Source organism: Rhineura floridana, chromosome 20, assembly GCF_030035675.1.
Source record: "Rhineura floridana isolate rRhiFlo1 chromosome 20, rRhiFlo1.hap2, whole genome shotgun sequence".
NCBI lineage: Eukaryota > Metazoa > Chordata > Lepidosauria > Squamata > Rhineuridae > Rhineura > Rhineura floridana.
Window position 1 is genome coordinate 12,780,725 of NC_084499.1, and position 16,351 is coordinate 12,797,075.

At 44.2% G+C, this 16,351-nt stretch overlaps 1 protein-coding gene across 1 annotated transcript in view; it reads right to left on the reverse strand.

Moving 5' to 3' along the window:
* CACNA1B (calcium voltage-gated channel subunit alpha1 B) overlaps nucleotides 1-16,351 on the reverse strand; it is a 348,989-nt gene that overhangs the window by 131,390 nt on the left and 201,248 nt on the right. Inside the window, exons 11-14 of the mRNA XM_061604351.1 lie at nucleotides 11,861-11,973; nucleotides 8,665-8,777; nucleotides 4,045-4,176; nucleotides 767-839 (exon numbers count right to left, since the gene is read on the reverse strand). Coding sequence (XP_061460335.1) covers nucleotides 767-839; nucleotides 4,045-4,176; nucleotides 8,665-8,777; nucleotides 11,861-11,973 — 431 coding nt within the window. The remainder of the gene's footprint in view (nucleotides 1-766; nucleotides 840-4,044; nucleotides 4,177-8,664; nucleotides 8,778-11,860; nucleotides 11,974-16,351) is intronic.

Sequence of the window (16,351 nt, forward strand, 5' to 3'; positions counted from 1 at the left end):
TCTGGTCTGTTGGCAAGATCCAGTACCCCACCCCTGGGTTCTCTCTTGGATTCAGCCTCTACCCCAACCTTACTGTAACTTGGATTCAATAATATTGGCCCACATTGCAAGGCTGTTGCTGAGAGGCCTGGAGGCAAAGGGCTGTATTCAACATAGCACTAAGTCAATAGTTCCATCAGTGCAATGATTTCTCCTTATACAATGGAACAATCTCCCCCTCTCCTCCCCCCGTGCACCCTCTAAATCTGTTCTGAGGGTCCCTCCAACCCTGCAGAGCAGACCCGGGGATGGGTTAGGGTTAAAGTGTGTGCAGGGGGTGGAGAGGGGGGAAGACTCTCTTGCGCTAGCACTAACGAACTAAAGTTAGTTGAATGCTGCCCACGGTCTGATGAGGAAAGGTTTAACAAGTTGGGTATATTTAGCCTGGTGGAGATGTGATGACTCAGAGGCAATCTGATAGCCATCTTCCAATACTTGAAGAGCTGTCACATAGATAATGGAAAGAAATGTGTTTTCAGTTGCTCCAGAGGGTAGGACATGAATTGCTACACATTAGGAAGAACTTCCCAATGACAGAAACTGTTCAATGGTGGAACAGATTGCCTCGGAAGATGGTAGGCTCTCCTTGGTTCAAAGTTTTCAAGCAGAGGCTGGTTGGCCACCTATCAAGGATACTGTAAAGAGTGGACGTCCTATGTGAGCAGTGGGGGTGGACTAGATGATCTCCGAGACCCCTTTAACTCTTTTGCACCAAGAATGCCCTTACCTGAAACACAGTAAGAATGGCAGTGGGGAAAGTGTCAAAGTTTGTGGTTGGCGTTTCATCGTTAAAATGAAACCTAGAAAGAGGCAGAAAAAATGAATATTAACAACAGTGTAGACGTACGCCAAGAATCTTATAAGAGCAGCTTTGCTGGATGAGGGCGAAGTTCCACCTAGACTTAGCATCCTGGCTCACACAGGGGACAGCTAGGTGCCTTTGGAAGGCACTAAGCAAGGCAATAGAGAACCCATCCTTTGCTCTTCCCATCGATTGGCAAGGGAGGCTGATCTCTGGGACAAGGTGTGGCAGAGCCCTACCGGTATTTTTCTGCACCCCAAAATCCACAGCTGTAGTGCACCAGGCCTGTCCCTGTACCCCACTCTCACTAGTTACATGCATAAATTTTCTATCCATCAGAGTCCTTGCAGTCTTTCCTGTCCCTTTCCAGTGCTGGCTGCCCAGAGCTGTAGACAGCACAGCCAATCACAAACATCACTATGGCTGGCAGGTCCCAACCTTCACCCTTGTCTAGGGACAGGGGAGTTGGAACTGAAGGAGGAGGAGTCTCTCCACCTAACCTACCTCACAGGGTTGAGTTCAGTTATATTCTAAGGAATTGTACCACTGTGTTGCTCAGTTGCCCACATCTTGTATCTTTGCAAGGGAAGAGGATTGAGGGGGGGAAGCAGGATAAATTGGCCCCACCTCCGGTGGCCCCCTTGGCCACTCCACCTTGTCCAATGGTCATCAACTGACATTGGCACAACTGGGATGTGCAACAAAATGTTGCAGTGTGGAGTGCTTCCTGTTGAGGGTTCCAGCCAGCCAGCCACACCTTTTCCCAGAATATTTTATTTTATTTTATTTATATCCCACCTTTCCTCCCAGAAGGAGCCCAGGGCAGCAAGCAAAAACACCAAAGCACTTTAAAACATCTTAAAAACAAACAACTTTAGAACATATTAAAATAAAGCATAACTGAAAACATATTAAAACAAAACATCTTAAAAACATCTTTTAAAAAAAGAACTTTAAAAACATATTTAAAAGCCAATTCCAACACAGATGCAGACTGGTGTAAGGTCTCTATTTAAAAGGCTTGCTGAAAGAGGAAGGTCTTTAATAGACACCAAAAAGATAACAGAGATGACGTCTGACTAAGACTTAAGGGGAAGGGATTCAAAAGTGTCAGTGCCACAATACTAAAGGTCTGCTTCCTGTGTTTTGCGGAACAGACAGCCTGATAAGATGGTGTTTGCTGGAGGCCCTCACCTGCAGAGTGCAGTGATCGACTGGGTATATAAGGAGTAAGAGGGTTTTTCAGGTATCTTGGTCCCAAGCTGTACAGGGCTTTGCATACCAAAGCCAGACCCTTGAACTTGGCCCAGTAGCTAGTGGGAAGCCAGTGCAATTCTTTCAGCAGTGGGGTGACAAGTTGGTGACATCCTGTCCTAGTGAGCAATTGTGCTGCCATATTTTGTACCAGCTGCAGCTTCCAGACCAACCCACATACAGTGTGTTACAGTAATCCAGCCTGGAGGTTACCAGTGCATGGACAACAGTGGTCAGGCTATCCCAGTCCAGAAATGGCGACAAGTGTCTTACCAGCCGAAGCCGGTAAAAGGCACTTCTAGCAACTGAGATCACCTGGGCCTCTAGCGACAAAGATGGATCCAAGAGCACCCCCAGATTATGAACCTTCTCTTTCAGAGGGAACCCATCCAAAGCAGCAAAACTGACCTATTATCCAAATTTGGGAACCGCCAAGCCACAGTGCTAGGACTCAAACTAATCCTTCAAACTATTCAAACTATTAGCCTCACTATCCAGCCCACCACCAAATCCAGGCACTGGTCCAGGACTTGCATGGCCTCTCCTGATTCAGATGTCAAAGAGAAATATAACTGGGTATCATCAGCATACTGCTGACACCTCACCCCAAATCTCCTGATGACCGCTCCCAAGGGCTTCATATAGATGTTAAACAGCATTGGGGACAAGACAGTACCCTGCGGCACCCCACAGCACATCTGCCAGGCGGTTGAAAGCCAATCACCCAATGCTATTCTCTGAAAACAACCCTGGAGACAGGATCAAAACCACTATAAAACAGTGCCACTGATACCCATCTTACCATCTTGGTATCACCACGGATTCCATGGTCAATGGTATCAAAAGCTGCTGAGAGATCAAATAAGAATCACAGGGACGCACTCTCCCTGTCCTTCTCCCAATAAAGGTCATCCATCAGGGTGACCAAGGCCGATTCCCTTCCCTTCCCCTGGCTTCCTCATGCATCCCACCACAGACATGCAGCACTCCATACCCATTCCAAGCCCACCCATATTTTTATATATATAAATTTTATATATATATGAATTTAAAAATTACACCCATTTAAAACAACTAAAAACACAGTTTTGATATTTGGGCACATGCAACAGGCCCCATCTGCATAATACATGTACAGCAGTATCATGCCACTTTAAATAGTCATGGCTTCTCTCAAAGCATCCTGGGAACTGTAGTTTGTTAAGGGTGCTGAGAGTTGTTAGGAGACCCCTATTCCCCTCACAGAACTACAATTCCAAGAGTTCCCTGGGAAAAGAGATTGATTGTTAAACAGTTCTAGGAATTGTAGCTCTGGAGGTCACAAGAGCACATGACCATAACCATAGCTAGTGTACCAACCAGAGCTGGGCGTAAGCGCTCCTTGCCACTGAAGATACCTGGGCCTCCAGTGAGAGATTTGATTTGAAGAGTACTCCTAGACTACGTACCATAAAAACATAAGAGGGGACCTGCTGGATCAGGCCAAAGGCCCATCTAGTCCAGCATCCTGTTCTAACAACAGCTAACTAGATAACCATTGGGAAGCTCACAAACAGGACATGAAACAGACCTATTTCAAAGTGGTGAACCCATTTGGGATAGGGACAAGTTAGGCCAGGGGTGGCAACCCTTTGGCACTCCAGATGTTGCTGAACCACAACTGCCATCATCCCTGCCCATGGGCCATGCTTGCTGGGGATGATGGGAATTGTAGTTCAGCAACATCTGGAGTGCCAAAGGGTCACCACCCCAGAGCTAGGCACTCTGTGGTCTGGGGTGAGAGACCTGCAAAGCATTTTGAGGGCAAAATCTGAACTTGATACCATAGTTATTGCAAATGCAGTCAGCCTCTGAATACCAGTTTCTGGGAACCACAAGTGGAGAAAGTGCTATTCTTAGCAGGCAGACACCCCTTCAAAAGTGTATTGAGATCTGAGAACTGAACTTACTGTCCTCCGAAAAGCTGCATCCCCAGCAAAGCAAACACAACGATGAAGAGGAAGAGGAGGAACAGCAAGCTGATAATGGACTTCATGGAATTCAGCAAGGAGACCACCAGATTCCTCAAGGAGTTCCAGTACCTAGGATTCCAAGCCAAGGCAGTTAACAAATCAGGAAATGGACCTATCACAATGAGGTGGGATGGGGTGTTGGAGAGGTTAATGAACCCGTATTCAGAAAGAAGTAAGAGCAGGGCATTTGGGGCCATTTGTCATTGGAACGGAGGGCAATCTCATTTGTCAAAGTGGTCAGATGGGAGGGGGAATGGGGTTCGCTGCCTAGTTCTGATCCACTTGTATTCCAAGAGTCCGTTGTTCCATCCTGATCCACCCTTTTTTTGTTCCTGCTTGCTTTGGTGCTTGCCAATTCGATCTGCTGTTTTGGGTTTTTTTGGTTGTGAAAAAAAAGCATAATTTTTAACCTAAATGCCTATGTAAATGATCATGGTGTTTTTTCACATGGTTTATTTTTTCCTATTTATCACACCTACACACTGTTACGAATGCATCAACTTAGGTGAAATTATGAAGATAATTATGGCATATTGGGGGAAAATTGGTTTAAAAAATCCATGCCTTTTACAACTGCGGCCCACCACAAAAAATCTCTCCTGATTATAGCTGCAGCTCACTGCAAGAAATCAGTGCTGGTCCGAAAAGATAGTGGACTGTTGAATTCAGTCGGAATCCGGTACTAAGTCCTATTTAGCAGATATTGTCCTCCATCCCCAGATGGGATAAGCAAGGTATTTCACCCCAAGTGGAGGGAATGTTTTGTGTGATCACTCACAAGCTTTGGGTTTGCACTTGTCTATGCTCTGCAGTTAGTTTACCTGAAAACCACATTCCAGGCTCAGTTTCAGTGAGGTCATTCTACTCAAGAGCCTAGGCAGAGTGCTTCTTCATAGGCAAATGGTATGCTGATTGTCATCCCCAGGCCTACATGAGAAAAGGCAATGGCTGCCTCTCATAAACCCAGAGCTTGGAAAAGTCACTTTTTTGAACTACAACTCCCATCAGCCCAATCCAGTGGCCATGCTTGCTGGGGCTGATGGGAGTTGTAGTTCAAAAAAAGTAACTTTTCCAAGCTCTGCATAAATCCCTGTGATAAAAGTTGTTTTATCGATAGAGGTGTACATAGGAATCCAGGGTTGTATCCAACACTGTGTGTGTGGCATTCCACTCAAGCATCAGGACTTCCTCTTTCTCTCCTCTCCCCATGCACTCCCAAAATCTGCTCCAGAGGGTCATTGAAACCTTTGGAACAGATTTTGAGGGTGAGTGTGTGCAGGGGAGAGGATTTCCCTTGTGCAAGAGGAAGTCTGTTCTGCAAGCAGAACAACAGTAGTTAATTCAACTCCCGAGTCAGACCATCACTCTTATTTAGAAAATGTATTAACATCTTGCTCAAAAAAAAAAAGAAAGAAAGAAATTCTCCAAGTGGTGTAAAAGTCCAATTGCATATAAATCATGGCTAAAATACACAAACCAATTTAAAAAAGCAAATATGCATAAAGCCAGAAACAAAGACAGAAAATAAAATGTTTAAAATAAATGTAACTAAATTACGTGTCTGGATAGGTGTGCTGAAACAGAAATATTTTCAACAAGTATCTAAAATTAGAGTACAGTGACGGTGCCTGCTGAATGTCAATTGGCAGGAAGTTTCAGAACACAGTTGCTGCCACATCAAAGAAATGACTCTACACTGACTGGCAGCATTTGTCCAGGGTTACAGTCAGGAGCCTTTCCCAGCCCTACCAGGAGATGCCGGGGATTGAACCTGGAACCTTCTGCACATGCTCTACTCTGAGCTGAAATTCTCCCCTGCCATCCTTTTCATTTCATTCATTTATTTTGAAGTTTACAAACCTCTCTGTGTTCAGAGAACAGGAATCCTCAGAGAACAGAAACTGAACACGAAAAGTAATGCAGATCATAAAACAGCATTAAGACCTAAAATCCCCAACAAGAATTAAAAACTGCAGAAATGAAATATTTGGGACGGCTTGGGAAGAAAAACATTTTCAACAAGCATTGGAAGCATAAAATGTCAGGGGCCTACTTTGCTTCTAAGAGAAAAGGATTCCAGAGGTGCCACAATGCTAAACGCATGCGCCGGAGTCACAGTAAGCTTTACTGCAGGGACATGAGGCACCATCCGCGGATCGTCATTCACCGCAACAACAGTAGTCATTAGTGTTATGCCAAAACCTGTCCTCCAATTTCTCAGAAGTGTACTTCCCCTGAAAAAGACATTTCTGTTTTTCTTCCATGTTTGCTCAGCGGCCTTAGGATTTCTAGAGAATTTCAGTGGGTGCAAGGTTGATCTTGCTTTATTGTCGTAAGCTGGATAGGGATGGAGTAGAAATACAGATGGGTTCACATTTTATTGCACTTCCTGAAACAATATGTGAATTGAAGCATCACTGTTCTTCAAAATGTGCATATTAGGGGGATGTGTACATAAAATGCATAGTTAGTGAACATAATATGCAAACAAGTATATTAAAATTGCTTGCAAAAATGTGTACATTAGGCAAAACTGCATACAAAATGTGTACATTAGTGCAAATGTGCACTAAAATTATGACAAATCTTGGTGATTTTTTTTTAAAAAAAATGCAAACTGATCTGGAAATGTAGTGATCTGAATTTAAGATTGGAAAACTGATAAATGGAGATTGAAATAGACAGATTCATCAATTTCAAAGTGAAACTGACAGATTTATGCACCCTAAGAGGTTACCAAGGGTGGTGTGAATGTTTTTCTTCCCATTAAACATTTTTTCCAGTGCTGTATGGCTTCCCTGCCTGCCCACACTCCCTGATTTGAAAAAGGAGTTGCTTCACAACACCCCTGGACTTTAACTGAAATGTGGGAAGCTGGGGAACTTGCCACACACAGCCAAAGATCAGTGCGCTTACTAATTTGGATGTTCAGGGAAACCCCTCCTTTTACCTTTAAAAAGAATGTTATCTGCAGAGCTGAAATAATATTTTTTAACAAAATAAAATACAGCCTTACTCAAATATATCCAACAGTAATTGCTGGAGATGCAAGATATCTCAAGGAGATTTTATGCAAAAATGTTGACACTGCCTTATAACACAGAATTATTGGAGCACGACCTGTAATCTTCTTACAGAAATAATTGGATACCCATTACCCAATGACCCCAAAATATTATTATTGGGAAAACACAGTATTAGAAGATGATTTAGAAGTAACATTAAACCAACTTCCTGCTGCAAAAATATAAGCACTGTTAAAGCATGGGGAGGGTGGAGGATGGCTCCTCTAGTCTCAAAATGATTTGGAAAAAATCTGGGACATAGTAAAAGTTACTGGAAGGGAAATTAAGGTATAAACAAATAGATTCTTAGAAGAATGGATGAATTCCAAGAGAATACACACCCATATAACCATTTTGCTCTACTATAATATTGCATTATACGTTTCATTATGCATCTATGAAAAAACATGTTCTTTTAATAAAAAATAAAAAATTCCCACATTGATTTTGTTAAAAGTAAAGAAAAGAACTCAGGAGAAGAAGAAAAAGAATGAACATGAAACGCCATAGTAGGCCACCCTCGTGGCTTCCTCAGCTTATAGGGAAGCCCGGCTGAGGACATTATGTGGCTTTTAGGAAGTGTGAGAATTTGGGAAGACGGAAGAATGAAAAAAACCTCACAGAAGCTCTCTGCCTTCCTCCATTCAGTAGTTTTTCAAGTGTGATTTCTTTTTTCATTAATTGATGGAGAGCAGTCAGGGGACAAAAATGCAGAACTGTTCTCTTTTTTTGGAAGAAATTTGATATTAATTAAAGAGACAATGGTTAAAGTGGGAGCAAACTAGCTAAGACTGGAGGCTTCTACTGATGTTCTCTTCAACACGAATGCAGCCCTCCGTGTTGTTGGGATCCCGGATAATGCATGGCTCCCAGTGGTGCAGACGCTACCACTAAGATTCGAGAGAAGCCCACACAGAAGACAGATTTGGACTTTCTCTGCCCAAAACAAGAAGGCTGGGGATCTTGCAGGCAGGGCCAGTGTGTACTGCCTAGTTCACACTCTCTCATTGGTCGTTCTTCACTCTCTCACACTTGTGCTCCTTCACTCTCATTTGCGCTCATTCGCTCGCGCTCACTCATGCTCACACTTGCTTGCTCTCATTTGCTCATGTGCTCGTTCACTCGCCTGCTCTCCTTTAGTTTCTTCCCTGCCCACTCTTGCACGTGCTCGCTCATCATCCATTCTTTCTTTAATGCATTCATTTATAAGATTTCTCTCCAGCCCTTTGCCATAAGGGCCAGTTCTAACAATATAACCACACCAATATAAATGCCAGTAAACAGTTTCAAACAAAAACAGAACACTACAGATTGAACAGAAGAGCCCCACATAACCTGTGGGGCTGCAGTGAAGAAGTGGGGGGGGAGAAGACTTTTGCAAATAAGTATGTGAGGCAAGCAGGGCAGAAAAGAGGCAGAGAATATAGGGTTTTTTACAGGACAAAAATGTTTTGGTCATTTAAAACAATAAATAACGCAACCTGAAACATACTTGGTGACTTTGAAAATCCTCAGCAGCCGAAGAGCTCTCAACACACTGATGCCAAAGGAGGTCCCAGGCTTTACTGCAGCCCAGATGACTTCAAAGATGCTTCCCACAATCACCTGCAAGAGAGAAAGGGGTGATGGGCTGATGTGGGAGAAAAAGAAGGTCTGATGACAGGCAATGTGCAATTTCCAGAGAAAGGAGGTTGCATCCAACTAAGCTCTATTCAGAGCAGACCCGCTGAAATTAATGTACCTAAGTTACCCATGTCCATCGGTTCCCAATGGGTCTGCTCCGAGTAGGACTAACAATGAATCCAACCCAAGGGCCTAGTTCTGCGAACGTCTCCAGTGTCTGCTGAGGCCTGGTGTCGCTTCACCACCCTGCCAACACTCCACCTTTAGCAGAGGGAGACGTGGTTTCCCTCGTCTTCCGCACCCTTTATAACAAAACTGCTATCGGGGACTCTGCCTGTTTCCCTCAGCCCTTGTTATAATTATCCAGGTTGCCCAAGCCAAGCCTCAACCCCCCCAGTGTTTCTTTATGACTCTCAAAGATAACAGTCCTGGGTGTGTCCTCTGTAAACTGCTACAGTTACTTTCTCAGGTACTTTGCTGCCACCATTGACACTGTTTCTCCCTTCTTGTTTATGTTTTGACATCCTTGCATTCTTGTAATAGCTGGCCAAGAGCCAGGCGTGTTTAAAAAGAACAAATATGTTTATTTGTTTAGCAGATGTTTCTGAAGCAAGATTGTTTCAGGTACTCAAGCATGTGGTTTCTGAATATGTTCTTCACCTATACAGTGCAGACTGTGTTGCTAATTAATATTAACCTGCCCATATAACCCTCTACAACCCCCTCACTCCCATACATGCCCTCCAACCCTCTCCTCCAAACGTCAAACCGTATCCCACTCCAATTGCAATCCCTATCCCACTTCAACTGTCAAACCTTTCAAAGATATATCAGTCATTCTATATTCACCCAGTCAATCGCATGCAGCATTCACCAACATTTCCTACTCTCAATCCCCCCTCCCAACTCACACTACTTACCATACGCAACCTCGGAAAACTTCACTGACCATAAACAATGAAATCAATACACGACAATTATTTACACAGAAATATGGCACATCACACCAGGACTGTGTGTTCAAACCCTCCATTAAGGAGTCAGCCTTTCACAAACTAAGTTGCATTGTTTGAATACCAAACAGCTGCAGATGTTTGTTTCTGTATCTGCTTAATGGTTCTGTTGATATTTTATAGTTCTGCTGGTTATTGTTACGTTTTATTTACAAAATGCATTTTGTGTATTCACATCTTGTTGTACAGCACCACAGGATCCCCTCAGAAGGAACGGCAACCTAGTGATGTAACTGATAAATAAATAAATAAAAATAAGAGTATTGTATCCAAAGCATTGTATCCAATGCTAGTCCTATTCAGAGTAGACCCACTGAAATTGATGGGCATGACTAACTTAGGTCTATGAAGTTGAATGGGTCTATTCTGAGTAGAAATTACTTGGAGACAACCCACAATCTCCAACATGTTGTTGGGGTGCCTTCCCAGAAATGGCACCTGCAATCTGACTGTTGCTCAAGTGTAGGGTAGGAATGGGTGAGACATTTGATTCTATTCTCACTTCAAGCAGAACTGATCAAATTTGCTCTTTCTGAAACAACATGAGAACCAAAACACAGCTATCTTTGGAAGTTTGCATTTATTTGAATTTTGCAATGTAGTTCATCAACTAAACCATGCTTACAAAAATGCATATATTAGGGGCAAGTGTGCATAACATATGAGTGAAAGCAACACATGCAAATGCATTGTATATTATGAGAAATGGCTTGCAAAAATGCGTACGTCAGCCAAATCTCCCTACCAAAAAATAAGCGATTAGGAAAAAAATTGCACTAAAAGGCTGGAGAATTTTCATGAGGATGTAAAAAAAAATCACAAATTGCTGCAGAAATGGGGAGGACTGAATTTAAGATTGGAAAAATGAAAAAACGGAGAGAGCCAAAGTTGACGGCTCTTTCCATCCCTAGCGTAGGATGGCTTTCAACCCTGTTACAAAAACAACAGAGGCATTACGATCCTGCATTGCGATGCTCATCCTTCCTTTTTTTTAAAAAAGTCCAGGATCTGATATTTACTGCTTCACCTACCAGCACCCCGAAAAATCTCAGTTTAAATTTTTTTAGGAATCCAAGTTTCTAGCTCTTATGACGCCAAAGACCGGTTTAAAAGATCTCTCTAAATTGGAGGGAGAAATATCAATAATTTAAGATATGCAGATGATACCATACTCTTAGCAGAAACCGGTAATGATTTGAAATGAATGCTGATGAAAGATAAAGAGGAAAGCACAAAAGCAGGACTACAGCTGAACATCAAGAAGACTAAAGTAATGACAACAGAATAGTTATGTAACTTGACAACGAGGACGTTGAACTTGTCAAGGATTATCAATACCTTGGCACAGTCATTAACCAAAATGGAGACAATAGTCAAGAAATCAGAAGAAGGCTAGGACTGAGGAGGGCCACTGTGAGAGAACTAGAAAAGGTCCTCAAATGCAAAGATGTATCACTGAACACTAAAGTTGGGACCATTTGATTTGGATCCCTGCATTGAGCAGGGGGTTGGACTTGATGGCCTTATAGGCCCCTTCCAACTCTGCTATTCTATGATTCCTAGCTGGGTTCCAACAAGGTAGAACTTATTAGCAAATACGATACAAGTGGAGGCTGCGCCATTCGGGCGAATGGGGCAGTGACCCACCAGTCTCAGTCTACCCTCAACTGTCTGCCTTCTGACTTACATCCAGGGTGGGTGTGGGGTGGCACTGGCTGTCAGCTTCCTCCTCCTTAGCGTTGCCCTTTGTAGAACTCAGGAGGGAGGATAGGTAGAAAACTAGAATAAGTGGGCTCTGCATGTCATTGGCTGTGGCGCCACCTATTGTTGGGCTCCCTGCCTTCCGCCCCACCAGGAGAGACACTTGCCTGAAACCTGGGGAGCCACTGGCAGCCAGTGTAGATGAATGAAGAATCTTACTCAGTATAAGGTAGTTTTCAGTGCTGGGAATCAAGACATAACCCATAACCGGGGGTGGGGGAAGTGTACACAGAATATCATGAATGCACAGACAGGACTTCAACCCGTGCCTTCTCACCCCATATCTCTTACCCCAAAGTCAAAGCAGTTGAACGAGGAATGGAAATAGTTCCTTGGCCCCAGGCCATACATCTTCAAGGACATCTCAGTGAGGAACAGGCCGAGGAAGACAAATTCTGCAAAATCTAGAAGAAAAGATCAGAGGGTGAAATCAATGATACGGATCTGCAGAATTATTTCATTATAATAAGGTGATACCTCTCCTTGATGTGTGTCTGATCCCGCCGGGGGAAAACAACTTTCTGCTGCATGGGAAAGCAGATGATCAAACCATTTCACAGATGAAAATAGGGATAGGGCTGTCATGTCTATCGTTACACCTAGAGGGAGAGAAAGGAAGCAGGGCCACTCCATTGGCTCTGCTGAGAGAGAAGCATCTTTTGGCACTTTCTCTCTTCTTGAACTGTTTCCATTCCTGTTGACTGTAAGAACTTTGTAACTGAGAATTAGTGCTTGAGTTTGCTTCTTTCCTCTGTTCTCCCCATCTTTTTTTTCCCTTTGGTATCATATTTTAGATAACACTGAGGGCAGGGGCTGTCTTTTATGTTTGTTTTCTTGATCTGTATACCACTCTGGGAGCCTTTTATGGTTGATGAAAATACCACTAAAGGTGGTATTCAATGCTGGTCCTACTCAAAGTAGAGCCACTGAAGTAACAGACATGGCTAAATTAGGGTCATTAATTTCAGTGGGCTCCTCTGAGTAGGACTTAGTTGACTACAACCCTATTTATTTATTATTCCATTTCTATCTCAATTTTCCTCCAAAGAGGTCAAGGTGTACACAGTTCTCCTTCTTTCTTCTTCTCCTTCACTGCCTGTGACAGCAGACCAAACCATGGGTGTTTTCTCTCTGTTGATTATTACTCACTGGAATTGGGTTGGCTGTCAAAGTGAGTTCATAGCAGCCCACAGATTAGGCAGGAAAGGGTAGAGAATCTTCTTAACTGTTACTCATTTCCCAAACCTCTCTCTGCAGTGAAGGGTCAAGTCTGTAAAGAGGTTTGGAGCAGCCACATTAAAAGGCAGGCAAGGGGTTGCCAACCCTGCTTTGATATGGATATCTCTGCAGAGAATCCCTAGTCAAGCCTTACCAACAGCAGAATCCTAACCATACCTACTCAGAAGTAAGTCCTGTTGAGTTCTATGAGGCTTAGTCCCTTAGTAAGTGTATTTAGAACTGCAGCCTTCAGGGGCATCCATCTTTACTCCTGAGTGCTCCCATTTAACATCTCCACACTAGGCTCCCTTCTTCCCACAATGGCCTTCTGGTGACTAGCCTAGACTGAGGGCACTTAAACCCTTCTTCCCAGAAGCAAGCAGGCTAGATTAAATGTTCCCAACCCAGGCAAGAAGGAATGATCCCGTCACTTCAGCTGGACTTGGGAAAATACTTATTTAGCTAAGATTTCTATCTTAATTTCCAATTGGAGATTTTTTGTTTGTTTGAGTAGTATGCTCCAAGCACCTGTGGTTGTTGCTTAGTGTATCATGCTTAATTACATCACTAGGGGCCCGCCTCTGAAATCTCAGGTTTTGGAATGCTTCTGAACCTGGCAGCCTTAAGTAGCACCGACCCTGTGGAATTCCCTCCCCTTAAATATTAAACAGGCGTCATCTCTGTAGTCTTTTCAGCAACGTCTGAAGACCTTCCTTTTTCAACAAGCCTTTTAAGTAGAGGCCTTATCCCAGTCTGTGCTGGTATTGCTTTTAAATATGTTTTTAAAGATGTTTTCATCTAATATCTTTTAATGTCTGTTTTTATGATGTTTTAGAGTGTTTTTAGTGTTTTTGTTTGCTGCCCCTGGGATCCTACTGGGAGGGATGGGATATAAATCAGACAGAGAGAGAGAAAGAGAGAGAGAGATAATATGTCTAATTCCCCATCCTGTTCTTCAAACTGCACATTATCAGTTTTCCAATTGTACAAAAAAAACCACCTCCACATTCTGTTTCCATCTGTATACTAAAAAACTGACTTTGTTTCCTGCTGTATATATCTGTATACTAAACTGCCAAAGATGCACACAGGGGCAATACACAGCTTCAAATGCCCTACTAACTACAGTGCCAAGATCCAAGAGAAGCGTCTGCGCATTGCACCCCCATCTTTAATCCACAGCGGCTTACAGAGCAGCTTAAAAGTGACTCTCTGCTTTGGCAAAATAACCACTCGACCACACCCTACAGATGCCTGCACTCTTTCCTCAGCCGGCGTGCCCTTTCAGAGCTGGTGACTCTGGCATCTGGAGCCAGCAACAGATGGAGCCGCTGTGCAGGATTAGAGCAGCGTACAAATGGCCTCTCAAGATTCTCTCCCCTTAGCTGTGGGCAGAGAAATTGGGGATGGACCATTTCACTGAATTTCTCCCAACACTTTGTCAGGGTTGGGGCTAGAGGTGTGAAGGCCCAGGGGAAAACCTGGGAAAATAAGTTCTTTTTTCCCCCAGAAACAGAACCCTGGGGGAAACCAGTTTTGTTTTGTTTTTCCTATCTTTTCCAAGTTTTTTTCTGGGCCTTCACATCTCTAGGTGGGGCTCACCATTAGCAGGGGCCAAGAGACAGGAGGAGCTGTGTTTTTGTTGCTATTTCAATGGCAGCTGTTGGCAGCTGGACTGTCATTTTCCAATAGGGCTGACAAAGCCTTCTTTCTTCCTTTCTCATCAGGGGATAAAAAGAGGAGAAAGACACCTGGATTGTTGCATTTTGCAAGCCTCAGCTGCAAGCGCGACTTCTCCACTTGCAACCCATGCTTGCAAAAAAAAAAAAGAAAAAAAGGCCTACTTGCTTTGGCTGTGCAGGCCTGCTCCGTGCAAGGAACAGGCATGCACAGGCAAACCGACTGCTTGTCAGCTGAGAAGTGGGGAAGTTAAATCCTGATGCTGGGAATAGGCCTGCACAGGCAAGGCAGCATTCAATCCTGCCTTCCCTCCCATCAGCCGGCCTTTCTTGTGACATCAGCTGATTGAGAGGCGGGATATAGTTTGAGGGAAATGGCCTTGCAAGCCAAACTGGACCCCCTCCATAATGCCCAAACCCAGCACCATTTCGTGACATTCTGTGTGTGTGTGTAAGGTGGGGGAGGAAAATAATCAGAGTACAGAATATTGTTTGAATATTCTGTTTTCCAGCCTGATGCCCTTCTGGATGACAACCCCCAGCATCCCTGACCATTGGCCATGCCAGCTGAGGCTGACGGGAGCTGAGATCCAACAACACCTGGAGGGCACCAGTTGGGGAAGGCTGTTGCATTCAGTGCCTCCTTGTGGGCTTCCCATAAGCACCTGTTTGGCCACAGTGAAAATGGGATGCTGGACCAGATAGCCTATTCCAGCAAGGCTCATCCTGAAATTCTGCAAAGCGGTCTTTGTTGTCTAGAAGCAGCCTTTCCCAACTGTTGGGTCCCCAGATGTCATACAATTATAGAATCATAGAATAGTAGAGTTGGAAGAGGCCTATAAGGCCATCAAGTCCAACCCCCTTGTGCAATGAAGGAATCCAAATCAAAGCATTCCCGACAGATGGTTGTCCAGCTGCCTCTTGAAGGCCTCCAGTGTCGGAGAGCCCACTACCTCTCTAGGCAATTGGTTCCATTGTCATATGGCTCTAACAGTTAGGAAGTTTTTCCTGATGTCCAGTTGAAATCTGGCTTCCTGCAACTGGACTACAACTCCCATCAGCCCCAGCCAGCATGGCCAATGGTCAGGAAATATGGGAACTGTAGTCCAGCAACATCTGAGACTCAATCCTGACAAGACTGAGATGCTGTTGGTGGATGGTTTCTCTGATCGGATGGTGGATATATACCCTGTCCTGGATGGGGTTACACTCCCCCTAAAGGAACAGGTGCGTAGTCTGGGAGTCATCTTAGACTCTTCCCTCACACTTGAGGCTCATGTAGCCTCGGTGGCCCGGAATGCGTTCTACCAACTTCGGTTGGTAGCCCAGCTACGTCCCTATCTGAGTAAGGAGGACCTCTCATCAGTGGTACATGCTATGGTAACCTCGCGTCTGGACTACTGCAATGCGCTTTACGTAGGGCTACCTTTGAAGACGATTGGGAAGCTACAGCTAGTGCAAAATGCGGCAGCCAGACTGCTAACAAGAACTAAGCGGTCTGAGCATATAACACCTGTGCTAGCCCGTTTGCACTGGCTTCCAATATGCTTCCGGGCCAGATTCAAAGTGTTGGTACTTACCTATAAAGCCTTATACGGCGCGGGACCACGATATCTGTCGGAACGCCTCTCCCGATATGAACCGGCCCGTACACTACGGTCTACTACGAAGGCCCTCCTCCGGGTTCCGACTCATAGGGAAGCCCAAAGAGTGGTGACAAGATCTAGGGCCTTCTCAGTGGTGGCCCCCAAACTATGGAATGGTCTCCCCGAGGAGGTGCGCCTGGCGCCGACACTATCATCTTTTCGGCGCCAGGTTAAAACCTTTCTCTTCTCTGAGGCATTTTAATTCATTTTAATTATAAACTATTATATTTTGATTTTAG